The sequence below is a fragment of the Strongylocentrotus purpuratus genome, unplaced genomic scaffold (assembly GCF_000002235.5).
Source record: "Strongylocentrotus purpuratus isolate Spur 01 unplaced genomic scaffold, Spur_5.0 spur5_scaffold_1, whole genome shotgun sequence".
Taxonomy (NCBI): Eukaryota; Metazoa; Echinodermata; class Echinoidea; order Camarodonta; family Strongylocentrotidae; genus Strongylocentrotus; species Strongylocentrotus purpuratus.
In genome coordinates this window covers 11,735,492-11,758,940 of record NW_022145594.1, presented here as the reverse complement: position 1 = coordinate 11,758,940, position 23,449 = coordinate 11,735,492, and the positions used below count along the sequence as shown (strand labels likewise).

The 23,449-nt window shown below is 37.2% G+C and overlaps 2 protein-coding genes across 2 annotated transcripts; both read left to right on the top strand.

Moving 5' to 3' along the window:
• The first annotated feature begins 2,801 nt into the window (after positions 1–2,801).
• Positions 2,802–17,130, top strand: LOC115918214. Its single transcript, XM_030978963.1, has 6 exons — positions 2,802–3,040; positions 12,030–12,194; positions 13,010–13,180; positions 13,995–14,165; positions 15,992–16,148; positions 16,705–17,130. The coding sequence occupies exons 1-5, from the start codon at positions 2,837–2,839 to the stop codon at positions 16,022–16,024; spliced, it is 744 nt and encodes a 247-aa protein (XP_030834823.1). The 5' UTR covers positions 2,802–2,836; the 3' UTR covers positions 16,025–16,148; positions 16,705–17,130.
• Positions 16,061–17,078, top strand: LOC100888290 (vicilin-like seed storage protein At2g18540). Its single transcript, XM_030978519.1, has 2 exons — positions 16,061–16,148; positions 16,705–17,078. The coding sequence occupies exons 1-2, from the start codon at positions 16,061–16,063 to the stop codon at positions 17,076–17,078; spliced, it is 462 nt and encodes a 153-aa protein (XP_030834379.1).
• Positions 17,131–23,449: the final 6,319 nt, after the last annotated feature.

Here is a 23,449-nt window from a genome sequence, read left to right as displayed (position 1 = left end):
CGGACAGTGCACCATGAGGTTATGGGCTTCGAATCCTTGCCATATGTAGCAATAATTTTGTGAGGCAAGACATTAATCTCGTTTACCACACTCAACCTAAGTGTATTAAGTGGGTATCTGGTAAGATATATTTCCGAGAGCCTCACTATGTAGTATGTAGGGAGTAAATGCTCTACAGCTGTGATTGCCAATCCTTTTGTTTGAAGGGATCCGGTAACTTTGTCTCAGATTCTGAAACAAAATCCTTGATTTAGCTCATGCTGCAGTTATAATTATAAACATTTAGGTCAGTCAGGAACCCCATGACTTTTACAGGCCGATCGCCTGTTTGATTATCAAGATATTTATGATTGGAAATCGATAACGGTTTTCATAACACAACAGTCTATTGGGGAAAACCAGTATGGTAAAAACCGATCACTCAAAGATCTTTACCTTTTTGAGGCACTTCTTGATTTTTTTTAGGGCTTCAATATTACACTATATCACAGACACTGATAACACCTAGGGCCGTGCATCTCAGATTTAACATTGTTAAATGATGCTTTAATAGACACATGCTCTGTCTGCAATTTGTCCTTCCTATCCTGCACTAACCGAATTCTTAACTTTATTTGTGCACAAAAATATACGTTTCACTATAAAGCCAAAGCTCAAACCTATGTCCAACTCTTATCTAAATCCTTTATATTTCACTGAATAAAGCCCAGAATTTTAATACATGTCTATTGGAGCAACCAGATAAAATGCAGTTATTCAGTACAACAAATGCACTCTAGTAAAGTACTTGTATGAACACTGTATACATGCAGGTCAAATCTCTGAGGCTACTTGATGTTCAGTGTCCAACATCAGCCTCTTCACATGACCTAGTACATGCTTTGTGTTCCATGCAAAACCTGACTGAACTGAAACTACATGTGAAGGGAAAGGATTTCCAGGAGGAGTTCTATTCTACACTGAATGCAAAGGCATCAGCCTTACAGGTATGTATGTGTGTTTGTACTCTATATCCATGCCATGGTGAATTTATGTACAAATGTAGCAGTGCAGATGAGCTTAAAGAGTTATGATATTGTAACAGTTTGAATTTGTCTTTATATTTCAGTTAGTAAATTTCTTATCTCTTCCTTATCCATTATTACATATTCATTTATATATTTGCATTCTTCATTTGCATATTCATTTTCCTGCTCATGTTCCATTTCATTCACCTTACAGCAGTCTTTCAGTTACACTACTGCCACACCTTATTTTCCTCTCTCTCCTTCAAACCCATTCCCTTTGTTGTCTTCTCATTCTCTATGCATGGTTGCCTTTTCCTGCCCTAGCAACATCCACTTTCTCTTCTCTAATTCGTTCTTTTTTGCCTCTCACATTTGATTTATCTAGCCTGTTCACCTCATTGGTTTCTCTTATCACCTGACTTTCCCCTGATTGGTTTATTTTGTTATGATGCCTGATTTGTACTAAGAGTCATGTTATAATTTTGTATAATAAAGTTAGTTCTGTTCCGTCCTTCTTTGTGTGAGGTTGTGTTTTCTACTGTCCTGGTTTACTTGAGTTTTGTTGGAGAGTTTAGATTGTTTTTGATGCAGCATGTTCGTAGATTGATTTTGGTTTATAAGTTCCCTCGGTTAATAAACACGTTACAATATTTTAGCAGTAGTCAATATTTGCTTGATGTGTGTAATGTTTTATATGAAAAGATATAATACAACTCTAATTATGAAAATCAATCATATGGATAATAAACACTCTAAATAAATGGGTCTCAACCATGGTTCACGCAGAGATGTGTGTGGTCCAGTGGACAGTGAACCATGAGTTATGGGGTTCAAATCTTTGCCGTACGTAGCACTTATGATGTTTGTCAAGACATTAGTCTCGTTTGCCACACTCACATTAAGTGTAAGGGGTGGGTATCTGGTAGAATATTTTCCTTGAATGCACAACTATGTAGTATGAAGTAAGTAAGTGCACTACAACTGTAATTGCCGGCCCTCCTTTCGTCCAACACATGCTCTGTCAACAATATTTCTGTGTTTTAATATTATCCTGCACTAACCAAATTCTTCACTTTATTCCTGCACCAAAAAGTATACATATCACTAAACCTAAGCTCAAACCTGTATGCAGCCCTTATCCAAATCCTATCTATTTGACTAAATATGGCCCAGAGCATTTGTCACCTGAGCATAGCCATACACTTACATGTACAGTGCGTGTCAAAAAAACGAGTTTACAACTAGAAAATTGATAATTATTTTAAAAATCATCTATGAACAGTAAATTATTATACATCTTATGAAAGAATGTTTTATCCCTAATCATTTAGTGTCATTTTTGTGTGGTATGTGTTCACGCTTGGATGAACAGGTGGCATTGTTTGCAAGAGTGCAAAAATTGACTTGCGCCAAAGTTGCTCATGTGATGTTTATGTGTGTGTGCGCGCGTGTGTGTGTGTGTGACTTTGCTTATGCAAAAAGCATATGCAATGCATCTCATTTGATACATTTAATTCATTCTCTCCTTTAATCCCAACATATGACATACTTTAGGCATCACTTTGGCGCAAGTCGATTTTTGCACTCTCGCAAACAATGCCTCCTGCTCACCCAAGCGTGAACACATACCACAAAAATAATAATACCAAATGATTTGGGATAAAACGCTCTTTCATAAGATGTATAATAATTTACAGTTCATAGATGATTTTTAAAATAATTACCACTTTTCTAGGTGTAAACTTTTTTTGACTCACAAGGTACATGTATACCTGAGCACCAAGTTATATTTGGCTTGTAGTCATTCAATTAAAACATGTACTCTGGTAATGTACTTGTATGAATCACTGTTTGTATACATGCAGGTCGAAACTTTCATGCTATGGGATGTTCAGTGTCCAACGTCAGCCTCGTCACATCACCTAGCAGGTGTTTTGTTTTCCTTGCCAAACCTGACTGAACTGAGACTAAATGGAAGAGAGTTCAATGAAGAGTTCTTTTCTACATTGAATGCAAAGGCGTCAACCTTACATGTATGTATGTGTGTTTGTACTCTATTCCATGCCAAGATTAATTCATGTACACATGTAGCAGTGCAGATGAGTTTATAGATATAATAACTGCTATTAGATGGATATTTGTTTTTATAGGCTGAAGGGGATGTAACGTCCCCAAGAGCCTATAAAAACAAATATGCCTCAAATATCAAAGCAGTCTTTATATCTTTTATATACCGAATTCACACAAAAATCTTTTCCTGGTTAAAACAATCGCAGAATATCGGAGACACTGTAAATTTTCGCTGGAAAGTTGCCCGAATGTTACAATCATTGGGAAATCGCACACACGCTGCACTGTATTTTGTATCTGGGCTCGCACAAAGAAACTAAACCCATGGGGATCTCAACCAAATTTATTTATGCGGCGCGTTAACCGGGGCATGCAGGCATCTTTTAAAAGACTTTTGACTGGTAGGTGGGCATGCAGGCATTTTTTTAAAGACTATTGACAGGTTTGCGGGCATAGCTAAAATCACGACTCCAATTTCGAACAATCGGATGGCTAGATTTCTATAGAGAGGTATATAGAAGGAGTTATGATATCTTAGCAACAGTCAATATTTTTATGCCTCCGTTACGAAGTAGCCGGAGGCATTATGTTTTTGGGTTGTCCGTCCGTACGTCCCGTTCTCGTGATCGCGTTATCTGAAGAACCGATTGATGGATTCCTGCCAAACTTTGGTCATGTATGTATCTTGCAGAGCTGATGAACTGATTAGATTTTGGGGTCACGAGGTCAAAGGTCACAGGGCTCATTATGTATGCAAAAACAGCTCGTGATCGCGTTATCTCAAGAACCGATTTAAGGATTCTTGCCAAACTTTGGTCATGTATGTATCTTGCAGAGCCGATGAACTGATTAGATTTTGGGGTCACGAGGTCAAATGTCAAAGGTCACAGGGCTTATTATGTATGTAAAAACAGCTCGTGATCGCGTTATCTCAAGAACCAATTGATGGATTCCTGCCAAACTTAGGTCATGTATGTTACTTGCAGAGTCGATGAACTGATTAGATTTTGGGGTCTTGGTCAAGGTCAAAGGTCATGCGGCTCATGTATGCAAAAAATTGCTTGTGATCGCATTATCATTAGAACAGATTGATGGATTCCTGCCAAACTTAGATCATGTATGTATCTTGCAGAGCCAATGAACTGAGTAGATTCTTGGGTCATGAGGTCAAAGGTCAAATGTCATGGGCTCATTATGTATGCAAAAATAGCTTGTGAACGCATTCTCATTAGAACTGACAGATGGATTACTATTTAACTCAGGACATCTTGCAGAGCCAATGAACTGAGTACATTTTAGGGTCATGAGGTCAAAGATCAAAGGGTCATATATGTATATGAGAAATTGCTTTGTGGTTTGTAAACTTGCTCTATGACGGAGGCATCATTTTCGACTGCGCGCAGTCGAAGTTCCATCTAGTTTTAATATGTAATGTTTTATAGGAAAAGATATAAGAGCCTTAGCAGACAAAGAAAATTGTTATAAAGAGGGCCTTTCATGTGCAGTGTGTGATAGTAGAAGTAGTAGTATGGTTTTATTTGAACAACTGCAAACTGGTAGCCCGAGAGTTAAATTACATCGCAAGTTTTAAAAGATCAATTTTAAAAAGCATTTCAACAAAACTTAAATATAGACAAGTACACATAATACACAGTAAATTAGATCATAACTTATTACATATTCCATACTTGCAAACAAATTGATGATACAAATAGAATAGATGTGTCATATTATTCCCTCGCCGACAAAGTTGGAGGGGATATAGTAATGTTGCAGTCCGTTCTTCCGTCCGTAACAAATTTGGTTTCCGATCGATAACTTCAGTAACGTTTGACAGATTTTAATGAAATATAATATGAAGGTACATGATATCAAAATACAGGCTAAATTTGATTTTGGAGTACGTAGGTCAAAGGTCATAGCTCATTAAATATGTGAAAAAATACACATCTGGTTTCCGATCGATAACTTTAGTAATGTTTGGCATATTTTAATGAAATATGATATTAAGGTTCATGGTATCAAAACACAGCCTAAGTTTGATTTCTGAGTATGCAGGTCAAATGTCATAGCTCATTAAATATGCGAATCTGGTTTCCATTCTATAACTTAATCTGGTTTCCATTCTATAACTTAAGTAATGTTTGACAAATTTTAATGAAATTTGATATGAAGATACATGGTATCAAAACACAGCCTAAGTTCAATTTCTGAGTATGTAGGTCAAAGGTCATAGCTCATTAAATATGCGAATCTGGTTTCCATTCGATAACTTGAGTAATGTTTGACGAATTTGAATGAAATTTAATTTGAAGGTAAATGGCTGTACATGTACATGTACAGCCTAAGTTTGATTTCTGAGTATGTAGGTCAAAGGTGAAAGGTCATAGCTCATTAAATATGCAAAAACACCTCATATATGTGAAAATGTGGTTACTTCCTTGCCTAGTAAAATAATAGTATAGTCCAATGGAGGTAACTTATTCTGATGTATCTAGGCCGTTTTTTATTTTGATTTGATTTTATTTCTGCATTTTTTCCATATAAAATATAACTGAATAACAAAGAACATATTAATGTAAGGTATAATACAACATAAACAAACAATAATTTCTTCATGTCAAAATGTTTTTTTTACATAATATATGTACATATAATAACGAAACTTAATATTTCCATAACATATAATCATAAATTTAAAGTATTATCCGAACTATTATGTTGCAAAAGTGCAGGAGACCGCAGTCATAAGCAAAGATTGATAAGGATGGCGGCCTCAAAAAAAAAAAAAAAAAAAAAAATCTTAAGGTAAACCTTAAAATGAAAAAGTGTTTAAACGATTTTTGTGTATGAGTTGGTGAGTGTGTTGTGCAAGTGTATATATATATATATATATATTGTGTGTGTGTGCATGTGCACGCGAGCGTGCTTGTTTGTGTTTGTAACGAATAGTGGAAGTGCACATAGTGCACGTAGCTCTGTGCCCGTACCCTGCGAGGAGATGCTATGCTTTGCATTGACTTTTTATTTTTGCAATCATTGTTAAGTGAGGAATATTCATATTTTAAATAGAAATTGAGGCTGATTAATTGAGTTTATGACAAGTGAATACTGAAATTTGTTTGATTTCAAACCGTAATAAAATGCCGCAAAGTGAATGCCTATTAATAATGCTACTCGATAATGTAATTCAACACAGTCACACACAATATATGAGGATTTATGATAGAAACATAATTAAACAATACTGAAAAATAGAGAAAGTGTCAGGGAGAAAATTATTTAAAGAGAGAGGGTTAAGTTAGAAGGGAAAAACAGGAAGAAATGCAGAAGATGAGAGATAAAGAGGAGTGGTATGAGAAGAATGGAACAGCTTGAACTGTGAAGACATGGGGAAGAAGAATGATGATGAAAGTAAGACGACAAAAGGAAAGCGATTAGAAATTGCAGAGTAAATTACCCATTATCCTTTACAGAGAAAAACAGTACAATTTACCAATTATACATGACTAAGATAATAACAATATATGCATAAAAACTTGAAATATGTAAAGAGATAGAATGTACATGGGAAAGTGCTTAACTATAAGAGAGAGATTCACTAGTTAGTCGGTTAAAAAAAACAGGTTTACCCATTCATTAAAATTTGGATTACTTGCACTAATCTGTATGAATGGATTAGTATAGAGTTAGAGCATTACTACTAAAGCAAGAGAAGGCATACAATTTAAATAAGAGTCATGAAATCAGGCAGGAAGCAAGGGAATTTATGCATTGTTCAGTAACCTGGTGAGATATGGGACTGGGCTTTTCCTGTAACGTTCTGTTTTGGACTTGGGTTCTATATAAATACATTATTTCCATGTGTTTCTTGTGCAGACGTTTAGTTCAAACCATATTAATCGGTCAAATTTAGTGCTTTCTGGGCAAACTTGAGGCAAACTTCTCAGCAAGCATGGAGAGTTTGAAGCTTGGTCACTGATAGGGCATTTGGATAGGATGTGTAATATCTACCTAGCATAATTCTTAATGCCAGTTTTTGAACGTTTTTGATCTTGTTGGACTGGGTGATGGTCAATGGTCCATTCCAGGCAGGGTAGGCATACTCAAGGAGTGGTCTAACAAATCCTATGTAAACAGTTACGAGGTCGCTGGTGGGGAGATAGAAGGCTTTCAGGGATCTTAACAAGTAAATGCGGTGGTTAGCTCGAGAAACTCTATCCGAAACCTGTACATTCCACTTCAAGGTATCTTCAATGGTTACTCCAAGTTTTTAACACTGTTAACCTCATTCAGGGGGACGTTATCAACAAGTACATCTAGCGGGGGTAGTTGCCCTTTACTGAAGGACAATCACATGATTGAACACTGCTTGGTGTTAAGCTAAACATAATTGCTCTGGCACCAATCCTCTAAAGTGGATAGTGAACGGGAGATATCACATGGCTGGTTGCGTGCATCATTGGAGACGGCAAATGACATGTCGGCGACGTACTTTCAGTGACTCACTGATGAAGCATCTCGCATTACATCATCAATAAGGGCCAAGAATACAACAGGACCTAGGCGTGTGCTTTGTGGGACGCCAGCATGAATCCTCTTCCAGAGCGAAAGTGAGCCATGGTAGCGAACACAGGTCTTGCGGCCGGCAGGAAATCGTAGATGCAAGGAATAATCAAAAGGCGAGCGCCAAGATCAATAAGCTTCTTAATCCCGATAGTGTGGTTGACCCGATCGAATGCCTTGCTGAAGTCGATGCGTACAACGGCAGTGGCAGTTCTTGGTGCCTCAGCTGATTTAGCAAGGTAGTTGATTAGGTCGACGATGTAAATGGAGTTGAGAGGCCCTGTCTGCTTCCTTATTGGTTTTCGTTCAAGTGAGTTTACTGTGGCGTAACAGAAGCTTAGTAATAAACAACTCGGCAATTTTGGAAAATTGATCGGTTAGGGATATAGGCATCAGTTTATCCAAATTTGCAGATGTAACTTTTGGGATGGGGACAATTATTGCCTGTTTCCACTGGGTTGGGACCTTGTTATGTTGATAGAATGCATTTAGTATCCCTGACAGGGGGATTGAGAGTTCGCAAGCAAATTCCTGAATGAGGATTTCAGGAATTCCATCAGAGCTGCTTGACTTGCCAGGCTTGATCTTCTTCAATTCACTCATGACTTCCCACAGTTTAACATGTTGGGGCGGTGTTGGGGCTGGCAGGTATGATGGTAGGTCTCTCAAATGGATTTCGGGGATATCAGCGACATCCACATCTGCAAGGAATTCATTGACGGCGTTAGCAATTTTCACTGGGTCATTGTCTTCAACGGTCGGAACTCGGATTTTGTCTGCTTGCGAATTTGAATGACCAGGCATAAGTTTAACGTTCTTGTACCAAGATGAGGGGTTATCGCTCTTAAGATTTTGGATACGATCATGATAGAAATAGCGTTTGCTCTAGAGATTTCGCGAAGGACTTGATTGGGAAGCGATTTTCGAGCACTGTCAGAGTTGTTGCTGAATACTATTTGGTTGATAAGCTCTTTAGTATGGGGCGTTATCCAAGGCTTGCCAGTCTGGTGGAGTTTTATTGACTTTGTTGAGAAGTGCAGATTCACCTTTGCAGCGTTTGGTAGAAGTGATCGCACATGGCTTGCAGCTGAGACTCGGCAACAAAATCTTGCCAGTCGTTGTGAGTAATCCACCCACCAAAAGCTCTTATATCCGAGTCTTTCATTGGTCGGACAGTCCGTTTTTTAGCCTTATTACGTGGGCAATTATTGACTTCATTGAGTAGCCAGATTACAATGTTGTGGTCGGCAAGGCCAAGGGGGGATAACAAAGATGGTTTATAGTAAAAGGGATCGAGATTGCTTATGATTTGGTCTAAAATCGCGTTACCTCTTGTCAGGTCCAAACAACTTATTCCATTTGACATCCATTGAGGATTTGGAAAATGTCCATGCGATTCAAATCACTAAGGATTACAACACAGGCATAGGGATGCGCAGTTTTGATGATGTCAACACTCCTAATGAGGTACTGTATTAGATCGCACTCTTTGGCGTTTCCTGGGGGTGAATAAACTGCACCGAAGTAGATACTGCTGACATGACGCAGTAATTGATGAGGTAAAAAATGGGCCCTTCGTATTCATCTGGAACTGGAATGGTACTCACCTGTTTGGGCTCAAGGCTATGTTTCGCAGAAATAGCGACACCACTATCCCTGCGAGAATACCAATACTTGGTAAAGACTTTGTAACCATCAACGCTGTATGATGACTCCGGTTGGTCATGATTAAACCATGACTCTGTTATTGAACAGATGTCGATGGCATGTTCCCAAACAATAACAGATAATTTGTCCACTTTCTTGTTGAAAGAACAAGCATTGCACAATAAAACTGACGGTCGGACACGTACCGACCTTGCATTAGGTTTCTCTTTGTGTTCACTCTGGACCAGTTGAATTTTTATGCCTCCGCTACAAAGTAGCTGGAGGCATTATGTTTTCAGGTTGTCCGTCCCTCTGTACGTCCCGTTCTCGTGATCGCGTTATCTCAAGAACCAATCAATGGATACCCGCCTAACTTTGGTCATGTATGTATCTTGCAGAGCAAAAGAACAGTAGATTTTGGGGTCACAAGATCCTAGGTCAAAGGTCACAGGGCTCATTATGTATGCAAAAATAGCTTGTGATCGCATTATCTCAAGAACCAATTGATGGATTCCCGCCAAACTTGGATCATGTATGTATCTTGCAGAGCCAATGAACTGATTCGATTTGGGGGTAGCGAGATCCAAGGTCAAAGGTCACAGGGCTCATTATGTATGCAAAACGCATTATCTCAAGAACCCATCGACGGATTCCCGCCACACTTTGGTTCTGTTTTGATTTGTAAAATTGCTCCATGGCGGAGGCATCATTTTCGACTGCACGCAGTTGAAGGTTCATCTAGTTCTCCTATAACTTGGTTCTTGTCTCTGCAGCCTATTCACAATTGTTCTTGGGTGCACAATCACCGGGATGTTGTTAGAAGGTGAAGATTCCACTGGACGGGCAGATCTCCTAGCCCCGCCTCGTTTACCTCGACTGCATATGGGTCTAGGGTTGATTGTGAGGGGACACGTTCTGATTAGTGCATTTATCTCTTAGCTCATGAAGATCCTTGCTAGAGTACCGATGGTGATGTTGCTCTAATGGACCAGGGTTTGGGTCAATGTCTCCGCATTTGAGAATACTCAATCTTAAAGTTTCTGTAATGTTGGCATAGTAACAGGTACTATGTCCTGCATATTTTAATACAACTATCCTTTTTTGCATTCCTATATTTCTACTTCCATAGCATGCCTGATTAAAATGTGTATCCACACATAGGCCTTGCTGAGCATGAAGTTGACTGGCAATAAAGATCAAGAATACAATTAGTTTAGTCTGCAAATTACGAGCCAGAGTAATATAACACTGAGTTCCCGTAGGCAATCTTTTTATTCAGATGGTCATATCTCAGCCAATACTTAACGTATTTAAAGCAATCCATGGCCTTGCTCCTACTTACCTATCCGAGTTGATAGCAAAATATCTACCAACCAGATCACTCAGATCTGCCTCGCAAAATCTGCTAGTAGTAAATAGGAGTAGAACCAAATCTTTCTGTGACAGGTCCTTTGAATGTGCTGCACCAACCCTTTGGAACTCTCTTCCTGGCACTCTCCGTGAGCAGTCAAACATAGACGAATTCCACAAAGAACTTCAAGACATATTTGTTCAACATTTCATTTTAATTTTGCACTGGTTTGTAACATCTTTGTGACTGACTGAATGCGTAGCATAATGCCAGGAAGAGTTTTCCAATGAGTCTCCCAACAAGCGGGATGTTTATTTATCTATTTATTTTATTTATATTGTATTGGGCCTTCCTCACCATTATAATAATTTTCAAATATTATATTACATGTATCACCTTTAATAGAAGCTACTATCGATTTTTCTAATATATACAGTATGCCTACTTGTATTTTTTTTTAAATTATATCTGTAATTATTTCTATATATATCTTATTTCTATTGTGTTCTACATTTGTATCTTGATTTTGAAATGTTTGTAAAGCGCATTGGTATTACCTTCGGTAATTAAATGCGCTATATAAGAGCTAACTATTATTATTATTATTATTATTATATTCAAATTGATAAATTCAAAAAATTGATTTTAATGATGTCACAGCTTCGGTACTCTATTCATTCATGTATAATGCATACTTTTAGTCATGAATATATGATAAAGCATATTTTAGGTAACATCAAAAATGTGTCTAAATAATTGACGAAGCGATAGTTGCTTCCTCATTTATTTAATTATCTAAACAGAAATACAGGTCTATTTATTAAAATCAATCATATGAATAATATGCACTCTAAAAAAATGGGTCTCAACCATGGTTCATGTGGAGATGTTTGTGGTCCAGTGGAGAAGTCTCAGGTCAGTGAACCATAAGGTATGGGGTTCAATCTTTGCTGTTCGTAGTACTTGTGTTGTTTGTCAAGACATTAGTTTACATTTGCCATTCTCAACCTAGGTTTAAGGGATGGGTATCTGGTAGGATATATTCCTTGAATGCATAACTATGTTGTATGAAGTAAGTAAATGCAGTACGACTACTTGTCAGTCCTCTTGTTGTTCGACACATGCTCCGTCAACAATATTTCTGCACTAACCAAATTCTTAACTTTATTCCTGCACCAAAACGTATACCTATCACTAAACCTAAGCTCAAACCTATATGCAGGCAGCCCTTATCCAAATCCTATATATTTGACGAAATAAATCCCAAAGCAAGTGTCACCTGAGCATATCAATACTCATACATGTATACCTGAGTACCAAGTTGTAATGCAGTCAATCAGTAACAAAAAAGGTACTCTGGTGATGAATGACTGTGTGTATACATGCAGGTCGAATCTCTCTGGCTATGGGATGTTCAGTGTCCAACATCAGCTTCTTCACATAACCTAGTAGATGCTTTGTGTTCCATGCCAAACCTGACTGAACTGTCACTAAGTGGAAAGTTTTTCCAGGAGTTCTATTCTACTCTGAATGCAAAGGCATCAACTTTACAGGTATGTATGTCTGTTCGTACTCTATATCCATGCTATGATGAATTCATGTACAAATGTAGCACTGCAGATGAGTTTAAGGAGTTTTTAGCAACAGTCAATATTTTTTTAATGTGTGTAAGGTTTTTTTAATGAAAATATATAATAGTCTTTAATGGCAGACAAAGGAATAGTATTATGAAGAGAGTCTTTCGTGTACAGTGTATGATACAGAATTCATATAGATTGAGTTGAAAATATGATATTCTGCTAAAAAACTTCACTTTCAAAAGCTTGCCTCAGAGAAACGTATTTGGTTTATGATGGAGACTAAAATTATGTGTATAAGGAAGACCTTGTGCGGGAATGGGGTGCCGTGTCACCTGAGCATAGCTATACACATGCATGTATATCGGAGCACCCAGATATATTTGCAGTCATTCAATTAACAAATGTAGTCTGGTATTTAAATGTGCATGTATTGATTACTGTTTGTATGAATGAAGTATATAGTTATTAAATGCACTGTGGCTGTAATTGAATTGTCAGTCCTCCTGTTTTGACTCATGTTTCATGAACAATTTTCTGTGGTTACTATCCTGAGTTAACCAAATTCTTTACTTGGACCAAAAAAAGTATACCTATTAATAAACCTAAGCTCAATTTTTTTGCAGCCTTTATCCAAATCTTATACATTTGACTAAATAAGCCCAGAGCATTTGTCTCCTGAGCATAGAAATTCACATACATGTATATCATCCAGTTATATATGCAGTCATTCAGGAAAAACATGTACTCTGGTAATGAACTGGTATGAATCACTGTTTATATACATTTAGGTCCAAACTCTCAATCTTCAAGCAAGTCTTGGGTGGCCAACATCAGCAACTTCACATTACCTAGTAGATGCTTTGTGTTCCATGCCAAACCTGACTGAACTGTCACTAAATGGAAAATTTTTCCGGAAGGAGTTCTATTCTACTCTGAATGCAAAGGCATCAACTTTACAGGTATGTATGTCTGTTCGTACTCTATATCCATGCTATGATGAATTTATGTACAAATGTAGCACTGCAGATGAGTTTAAGGAGTTTTTAGCAACAGTCAATATTTTTTTAATGTGTGTAAGGTTTTTTTAATGAAAATATATAATAGTCTTTAATGGCAGACAAAGGAACAGTATTATGAAGAGAGTCTTTCGTGTACAGTGTATGATACAGAATTCATATAGATTGAGTTGAAAATATGATATTCTGCTAAAAACTTCACTTTCAAAAGCTTGCCTCAGAGAAACGTATTTGGTTTATGACGGAGACTAAAATTATGTGTATAAGGAAGACCTTGTGCGGGAATGGGGTGCCGTGTCACCTGAGCATAGCTATACACATGCATGTATATCGGAGCACCCAGATATATTTGCAGTCATTCAATTAACAAATGTAGTCTGGTATTTAAATGTGCATGTATTGATTACTGTTTGTATGAATGAAGTATATAGTTATTAAATGCACTGTGGCTGTAATTGAATTGTCAGTCCTCCTGTTTTGACTCATGTTTCATGAACAATTTTCTGTGGTTACTATCCTGAGTTAACCAAATTCTTTACTTGGACCAAAAAAAGTATACCTATTAATAAACCTAAGCTCAATTTTTTTGCAGCCTTTATCCAAATCTTATACATTTGACTAAATAAGCCCAGAGCATTTGTCTCCTAAGCATAGAAATACACATACATGTATATCATCCAGTTATATTTGCAGTCATTCAGGAAAAACATGTACTCTGGTAATGAACTTGTATGAATCACTGTTTATATACATTTAGGTCCAAACTCTCAATCTTCAAGCAAGTATTCAGTGGCCAACATCAGCAACTTCACATTACCTAGTAGATGCTTTGTGTTCCATGCCAAACCTGACCCTACTGACACTACGGGGATTTACTTTCCAGGAGGAGTTCAATTCTACACTGAATGCAAAGGCATCAGCCTTAGAGGTATGTATACATGTGTTTATCGTGTATATCCATGCCATGATGAATCTATGTCCACATGTAGCAGTGGAGATGAGTTTTAAGATATTTTAGCAACAGTCAACGTTTTTTAATGTGTGTAATGTTTTGTATGAAATTATAGAAAAGCTTCGGCAGACAAATTAGGAGCGATATTATAAAGAGGGTCTTTGATATACAGTGTATGATATAGAATTCATATAGCTTTAGTTGAAAATATGATGTTCTGTCTTCTTTGTGCATGGCTTATCATCAACGAAACGGAGTTAAGTCTTTTGTCAACTCTGTTGCTACAGCAGGCAGCCAGTTAAAACGAATTCGTTTAATCGAATTATGGAAATGGAAGCAGTACTTTAAACAAACAGAACTTTGTTATTCCCAGCTCATTTTTCCAGATTGAGGTGTCATATCATGATAGGGCAGAAAATGAACTTTCTAGAAATTAGATTTTCTCTTTGAAATTCAGATACCGCCCGCCAAATGACTTTTTGGTACCCTCTCTTCAAATTATTTCTAATCACTTATGCGTGAAATTTGCATCATATGAGTTGCATCATGTGAAAGAGGAGGATCTAAGCTTTACAGATATGTGCCATTTATTTCATTTCATTTCAAAGACTTTATTTTCTGCAATCAAACAAATCAGTTATACAACAAATATGGATAATTATATAAAACATAAGGTATGCAAACAATATACAAAATATAGAAACAAATGTATAATACATGAGTAAGAGTAAACTTATACGTTGGGCCATTGCGTGTATAAAGAAAGAAAGCAGAAGGTCGCCGTTATCAATTATAATTGTGATTAAGTTATGATAAAACATCGATAATTTTCGTTTTTTCTGGGACGCACTGTATATACACAAGGCCTGAAAAATATTAGAATGACTTTTGTATTTTGAAGTTAAATTTATGACCATCTGAATGAATATATGTCCTATGGGAACTCTGTGTTATATGCTCTGGCTCCTAACCATTAGGAGCCAGAGCATATAACACTGAGTTCCTATGGGGAGTATATTTATTCAGATGGTCATATCTTAGCCAATACTTAACATATTCAATTGGTTTTCGACATTTGGACATTATTTTTGATGTTCTTTCGGAATATGAAGAAAATATTGAGAAATTCTAAAAATAGATTTTTATGACGTCACAGCTTCGGTACTCTATACAAGGCCAGAAACATTTTAGAATGCAAATAGTTGATTCAAAACCTGGGTTGCATTCTCCATGAAACTACAGGGGACAGTTCAGGGTGCCTTGTAGAAATCTAGCAAACACAAAAAGCCTGAAACGTTTTATCATTACTTTTTATTTTCCAATTAAACAAAGGAAAATAAGAGAAACATAAAGAAAGTTGAAATTAATCAGACCAATAATGAGAGAGTTATGAATGTGAGTTTGAATATGAGATCACGTGGTGTATGCAAATCTCAGATGGGCAATTTGGTTATTGGATTGTGAAGTAGAGACGGACAACTCTCCTGTTTGTGGTGTACAATTTTTTTTTCTCTTTTTTTTCCCTTCCTAAGTGCATGTATGTGGTCCTCCCAAGATTTATCAGCTTCTAATTTATTGGGCATTTGATTTAGGAGATACTGCTTGATTTAATCCTTGACCTTTTCCTGGTATGCATCTTTAGTGTATTCTGAGACTTCTACAAGACAGTTTGCAAGTAAAAAGTGAAGAATGAAAAAGATAGCAGAATACTGTTACATCCGTGAAATTTTGTCTTGCCTTGAAAATGCCTGTCCTTTACTATTCATGATTTCTTTTTTTGGACAATATTCTTTCTGCTGTAGCTGAAGGCAAGGATATTGTGGGTAGATCATTAAGAGCCCAATGATGACGAGGAGTTTGATGATGCAACTATGAAGCTGGGAGAAGAGGGATGTGCTCCCAAGACACATCCAGCATCCAACAAGAAAGATGGAGGGGAATTGGTTATACCAATAAAAGGTATAACAGTGAATAAGTGCTGTTTTGGCTTTATGTAGAAAGCAAGTTCAATGTATATGTTATGAAGTATTATTGAATTTATTTGTATTATGAAATTGTGAACTTAAATTGGCACGTAAAATACGATGTTTTGTCCATTCAAGCTTCAGTAGGGCTATCAGGTTGATTCAGTCATCAGGCATAATGAAATCTTAGATTTGGTTTGGAACTAGGACAAAAGAGCTTGGACTTGCCTAAAATGACCTGTTATTGACCAATACATGTTCTTAAATTGTGTGCATACGTCTCAAATGAAAGTTGCTTTTTGACAGTATTCATAATAGATTTTCTATACTTTATGTGTTTATTTTTTCTTGAAATTTTGAGAGATTTTCTTTTTTTAATGCTCGCTGTGAGCTAGATTGATAAGCGGTTTGTTAATTAGTTTACTTTCTTGACCAAGTAAAAATGTTATCATTACTATAATCTGAAATATCCTTTTCACATGTGGAAGAAATGTTTGAATGTTTGATTGCTGTTTGACACTGTTTTCATGTTCAATTTCATTTTATTTTAGGAAATGAAATTCCAGCAAAAAAGAAAAGGACACACGATAGCAACGACAGCGAGTCAACCCCCATTGTGAAAACCAAAAAGAAAGAAGATGAGGACTATGGAAAAAAGAAAGAGCAGACAAAGCAGGAAGATGATAGGAGGATAGCGGATGGGTCTGAACGAAAAGAAAGAGGGGAGAGCAGGAGAAGATATGACGAAGCTAGGAGTTCATACCATTCTACTAGATACGAGGATGACGAAACCATAGTTAAGAGAAGAGAAGATGAACAGAGGGATCGGAATGATCATTGGGATAGGGAACGAGAGGCCAAACTAAGGATAGATAAAAGAGAGGGAAAGAGGAAGGAGGGGTTTGGATGGAGAGAGGGAAACTGAAGGAAGGAGAGATAGAGAGGAGCAAAGGAATGATAGAAGTGTAGAGAGAGAAGACAACAGAGATAGAAGGGATAGAGATAGAGAGAAGGAAAGAGAAAGGAGAGATAGAGAAAGAGAAAGGCAACAAGACAGCAGAGATAGGGGTGGAGAGAGAGAAGACAACAGAGATAGAAGGGATAGAGATAGAGAGAAGGAAAGAGAAAGGAGAGATAGAGAAAGAGAAAGGCAACAAGACAGCAGAGATAGGGGTGGAGAGAGAGAAGACAACAGAGATAGAAGGGATAGAGATAGAGAGAAGGAAAGAGAAAGGAGAGATAGAGAAAGAGAAAGGCAACAAGACAGCAGAGATAGGGGTGGAGAGAGAGAAGACAACAGAGATAGAAGGGATAGAGATAGAGAGAAGGAAAGAGAAAGGAGAGATAGAGAAAGAGAAAGGCAACAAGACAGCAGAGATAGGGGTGGAGAGAGAGAAGACAACAGAGATAGAAGGGATAGAGATAGAGAGAAGGAAAGAGAAAGGAGAGATAGAGAAAGAGAAAGGCAACAATACAGCAGAGATAGGGGTGGAGAGAGAGAAGACAACAGAGATAGGAGGGATAGAGATAGAGAGAAGCAAAGAGAAAGGAGAGATAGAGAAGTAGAAAGGCAACGAGACAGCAGAGATAGGGATTGGGAAAGAGAAAGAGATATGAGGGGTAGAGTTAGAGAGAAGGAAAGAGATAAGAGAGATAGAGAAGGAGAAAGGCAACAAGACATCAGAGATAGGCATGGGGAAAGAGAAAGAGATATGAGGGATAGAGATAGAGAGAAGGAAAGAGGTAAGAGAGATAGAGAAGGAGAAAGGCGACAAGATAGCAGAGATAGGGGTGGGGAAAGAGGAAGAGATACGAGGGATAGAGTTAGAGAAAAGGAAAGAGATAAGAGAGATGGAGAAAGAGAAAGGCAACGAGACAGCAGAGATAGGGATGGAGATAGGAGGGAAAGAGTTAGAGAGAAGGAAAGAGGTAAGAGAGATAGAGAAGGAGAAAGGCGACAAGACAGCAGAGATAGGGGTGGGGAAAGAGGAAGAGATACGAGGGATAGAGTTAGAGAAAAGAAAAGAGATAAGAGAAATGGAGAAAGAGAAAGGCATGGGGAAAGAGATTGGGACAGGTACAGGTGATTATGATAAATGTGAAATGAAACGGATTTTCTTGCTGGATCTCTGGGGTATAAGTGGTTCCTTCGGTTGATTCTCCTTTGAGAGATTGAGGGTTCTAATCTCTGTCCACTGTGTTTGTCCTTATATACTGCATTTCCAGATGTATTTACAGTCTCTTTTGACCAAGGAGTGAAATGGATACCTATCAGAATTATTCTTGAAATGCAATTTGCACTGATATAGGTTGCCAGAGTTAAATCCAAGATGATAAATTCCACAGCTATTTTGAAGGACAGTACATAAGAAGGTGTCATGGCATAGTGGTTCATTCACCTGACTCTCCATCCAAGGGTTGGGGGTTCCAATCCCCTGGTAGGATGTGAAAATTGTTGTAGGTTACTCAGCATTGTGAGCATCTGTAAGATGATGCTGGCTATTATGCCCTAAAGGGAGTGGAGAATGTGTGTACATTTTGTGTGGGTAAGTCTGAATTCAATGACGAGGCTAATTATATACATGTCTATACATGTTATATACATGTCTATCTGTAAAGCATTTTGATAGAGATTACATTGATGTATTAAGCGCTATATGAACCCGGAATATTTGTATTATTTTAAAAGTTGTTCCATGTTGACATGATACATGTGCTTAACAATACATAATTATTATTCTTGTCAACATTTTATTGTATTGAGCGAGAAGGATCCGATAGGAGAGGTGAAGATGAATTTCAAGTGGATCAAGATACTTGAATGTCTGTAACACACAATGCTGTAAAAGGAAGGAAAAACAGCGAGAAGACACAGAAGAAGAAACAGGAAAGATGGAGGCAAAGAGTTATGAAGATGGAAAAGATTTTAATATGGAAAAAGAAGCCTAGTAGAGGAGTCTTCACAACCATTCCATATAGTGTAAATATATATGAAATTGCATGGCCTTGATGAGCATGATTTCAGAGTATAGTGCACAAGCTAATAAGCATTTTCTCAAGATTGCTCAACAAGTGAAATATGTTCATGGAGACTGCAATATATTCCCAAGTCACACAAAAGTAAAGCCATTCAGTTTTCATCAATATTAGAATTAGGTGAAACCCAGTTGTATTTGTTTCTTCATGTTTCCACTTATACCATTTTGTTTTTGTAGTAAATTTCACATTAATCAGAGCAACAAATTTTTGGTAAGAAATGGATAATTATGTCCATTGTCTTAGCCTTTGCATATTTAACTGTGAATTCACTTTTTATGCGTTTGTGGGGATTGCATGTAAGAAAATTCTGTGACTAAAATAAGAGGGTCAGCGGTCAGCAAGAGCTGCCAACCATTCCGTTTTTGCCGGAATTACTCTGTTTTTTCCTCCAAATTACGGTATTACGTTTTTTCTTTAAAAAATATGTTTTTTGTTTTTGTTTACCTCCCGCGCGTCAATCAACTGCCCTAAAATGTTAATTTGATCACAAATTCAATAGAAAACTAAGTTTAAAACATACTGGAAAACATACTTGAAGAGAAAAATATTCTCAAAAAGAATGAAATGTCGATAATGACCAAAATAATTTTTAAAAAAATATCTGCTTGTATGGAAAAAACAGCATGAGGACTGGACATTTCTGCATTGGAAGTGTGTCGCGCGTGGTTGTAAGTTTCAATTTAATGAATTCCTTTTTTTTGCCATCATGATTCCTTTTTTTGGTCTGACAAGGTTGGCAGCTCTGTCAGCATGTTTTGGAGTGTCGTTTTGGCTTTTGAAAATAATGACAAGAGGGGGGGGGGGGATAAGTCGTCAGCCTATGATTCTTCTTCCCCCTGGATCCGACAATGCCTTTCTTAGAAAAAAATTGATGAACGATGCTGATTTGCAATTTCAACTTTTAATAGAAGAGGCCCCAGAAAGCAAAATTGAATGTGGGGTTGTTTTGTATTGTGATTGTAATTTTATTAAGTATTTACTGTGCCAAGTTGCCCTTAATTGTATGCAGTCTGTTCAGCTTCACACAAGTTCAGTATACACAGTTGGGCCTCGAAAGTTTACATGCACCTTGAAGAACCTCATTTTACTCAGATTTTTTTCAATCCGCACTCATTCCTATCAGGAGTCACTTGTCTCAGAGTTATTAGTGATGTATATACTATATATATTAAACAGATACCATATCAGTAGATTTGTACCAAGTTTTGTGTGCCTTACGTTTTGTATATACTAACAGAGACAAAATTTGTCTATTTTCCTGAAGTGAACAGTTGACAGGAATGAGTAAAGTTGTGATAATTTATAATTATCTAGTCCACCTCTACATGGCTTGTATGTACTTCTACAATTCAGGGATTATTCTAGTACTTGATAACGTTTTTTTTTTTTTTTCATCTTCTTCCATTTTAAATATCAGTAGATGTGTACCAAGTTTTGTGTGCCTTATGATTTGTATATAACATTAACAGAGACCCAATTTGTCTATCTTCTTGGAGTGAAAAGTTGACAGGAATGAGTGAAGTTGTAATGTATACAGTCCTGGATGTATATCTGGCCCAACTCTACATGTATGTACATCTACAATTCAAGGATTATTCCAGTACCTAATAGTGTTGTTGTATTTATCTTCTTCCATTTTAACTATCAGGCCTCTGAGTATAGATGTGTACCAAGTTTTGTGTGCCTTATGCTAAAGGCCTGCATGTATAAACAAAGTGGTCTTGTGATTTGATGTTAGCCTTGATGCTAAGAGCTACTTGTATAGGAGGGAAATTTGCATTGAAATCCTGAACTCTGTGACATGTTGAAAATGTCAAAATCACAATTATGTAAATACAAACTGGCATACCTGTCTGTGATTTAATAATGTACGACATACTTTCTTTCAGTGTATAAATCAATATTCTTTTTTATGGTACAGGATTTTTATGAGAAAAATGTAGCAATAAAAGGAAGTTTCCAATTTCAAGAAGAAAATCTAATCACTGTAGTCCAAGTTAGATGACCAAATTAACTGAAATAGGAATTTCATTACATCTAAAATATGTTCAGAACAATCAGGTTTGTGCTTTAATATCATGTTTATGTTCACCGGGTATGTGCCAAAGATTAAAGTATTTGTTATATTTCTTATTTCGAGTCTGAATTTATGATTTATTTGTAAGGTTTGAATCCAGAGAGATGGGGAATTAGGAATAGAGGGAGCGAGGGAGGGAGGGAAGGGAAGGGAGGCAGGAAGAGAGAGAGAGATGAGGGTGCATGGGGTGGGGATGGGTGGAGGAAAGGGAGGAGAGAGATGAGGGTGGGAGTGTAACAGCTACAGTGAGCAAGAGAATAGAAAGAAGAGAGATATAGAGCATATAATAGGTGGGGATGTAGAGATGTATAGCCAATATGTACCAGTAACAGGAGAATATGAGAGGGGGGGGGGGGTGATGAGGTGGATAGCTACGTAGAAAAGGGGACAAGCTTGAAAGAGAGATATAGAGTATAAGAGAGGTAGGTATGTAGAAATGGATAGCCAATGTGTTCCAGTAAGAGGGAGAAAGGAGATTGAAATCTTGGAGCATAATGAGGGGGGGGGGGATGTTGAGGTGGATATCTATGTAGAAAAGGAGACAAGCTTGAAAGAGATTTAGGATCATGAGAGAGGTATGGATGTAGAGCTGGATAGCCAATAGTTTCAGTACAGAGGGAGGAAGGAGATCAAAATATTGGAGCATATGAGAGGGGAGGGGGGGGGGGGGTCGTTGAGGTGGATGTAGAAAAAGGGACAAGCTTGAAAGAGATTTAGACCATGAGAGAGGTAGGGATGTATAGCCAATATGTTCCAGTAAGAAAGAGAAAGAAGGGGGGGGGGTGTTGATGAGGTGGATAGCTACCTTGAAAAGGGGACAAGCTTGAAAGAGAGATATAGAGCATAAGAGAGGTATAGGGATGTAGTTTCTGACAGTGTCACGAGATTTTATTTAATAAACATATGATACATGTATAAATATATTGATTTATTTTTCATGGTTGGCAGTTGGCAAACAGGAAAAAAGCTACCGGTATATCAGCTGCAATTCTCAAAAGTTTCATGTCAGAAAAGTTGCTGGTTGTACAAAATACGAAAGAGGCAAACGAATCAAAGCTTACAATATTATGTACGTGTTCATTATGAATAAACAAAACAGATCAAAACAAAAACAAAGACAGTTTTGTAACCAGATTCCCTTTTCTTTGTTTACAGTTTGCAAGGAACTGGAAACAAAAGCCACTTCATGATCATATTGACAGTCCCTGTAATGAGAGTTCAAAACAGGCCAATCAACTTAATTTTCTGCTGATAGCTCAGATGATGTTATATAATCACTAACCTTTTCAAAACCAAGAGTAACAAAGTATTTCTAAAACTGTTATTTTGCTCTGGTTCACGTTACGAACCAGAGCAAAATAACAGTGATTTCCTATTGAAATATATTTATTCGCATGGCCATATCTCAGCCAATGCTTAACATATTCAATTGGTATTCAAAATTTGGACAATATATTTGATGCTCTGTCGGCAAATGAAGTTCAAATTGAGAAGTTCTAAAAAATACATTTTAAAGATATCACAGCTTCGGTACTCTATGCAGGCCCTGTCTTTCAAAATATGGGAGGAGGGAGGGCGGATCTTTACAAAATGACACACACAAAAAACTAAAGCAAAAACAAAAGAAAAAAAGAGAGATGAAGAGAGAAAGAGATAGAGAAAAAGAAAGATGGGGATGTTTCAAAGATCCGGGGATTTTCAATAATCTCTCTGTCGCTAAATATATTTTATGTTTTTCTTTGTTTTGTTTTGTTGTGGTGCATATTACACAGGTGGCAATACATGTTGGTTAAATAAGGAATTTGAATGCAACTTAACTCTTTAAATGGCATTTACGGACTGAATGCCTACCTATGCATTGTTTAAATACAATACAATACGGGGGGGGTTGACCCCCCCCCCTTGGGCTGCCCCCCCCCCCATCATTTTCATCGTTTGTAGTGCTTTCTATACCCCCCCCCCCCCACGATCATAGGATTTCCCGGCCAAATTCGCGTGTTTGTCATTCGAATTCATTTACTTTGCATTTAAGTTAGCGCAGATCGGCTTTGCCATGCCAATATCATTCAATTTTCCAGTTTTGGTATTTAATTTAGGATTTTGGTCGAAGGGTTTCATAGATCTGTCATTCAATTAAGAAACTGCTCAACTAGCATTCAAATTAATATTCACTTGTCGAA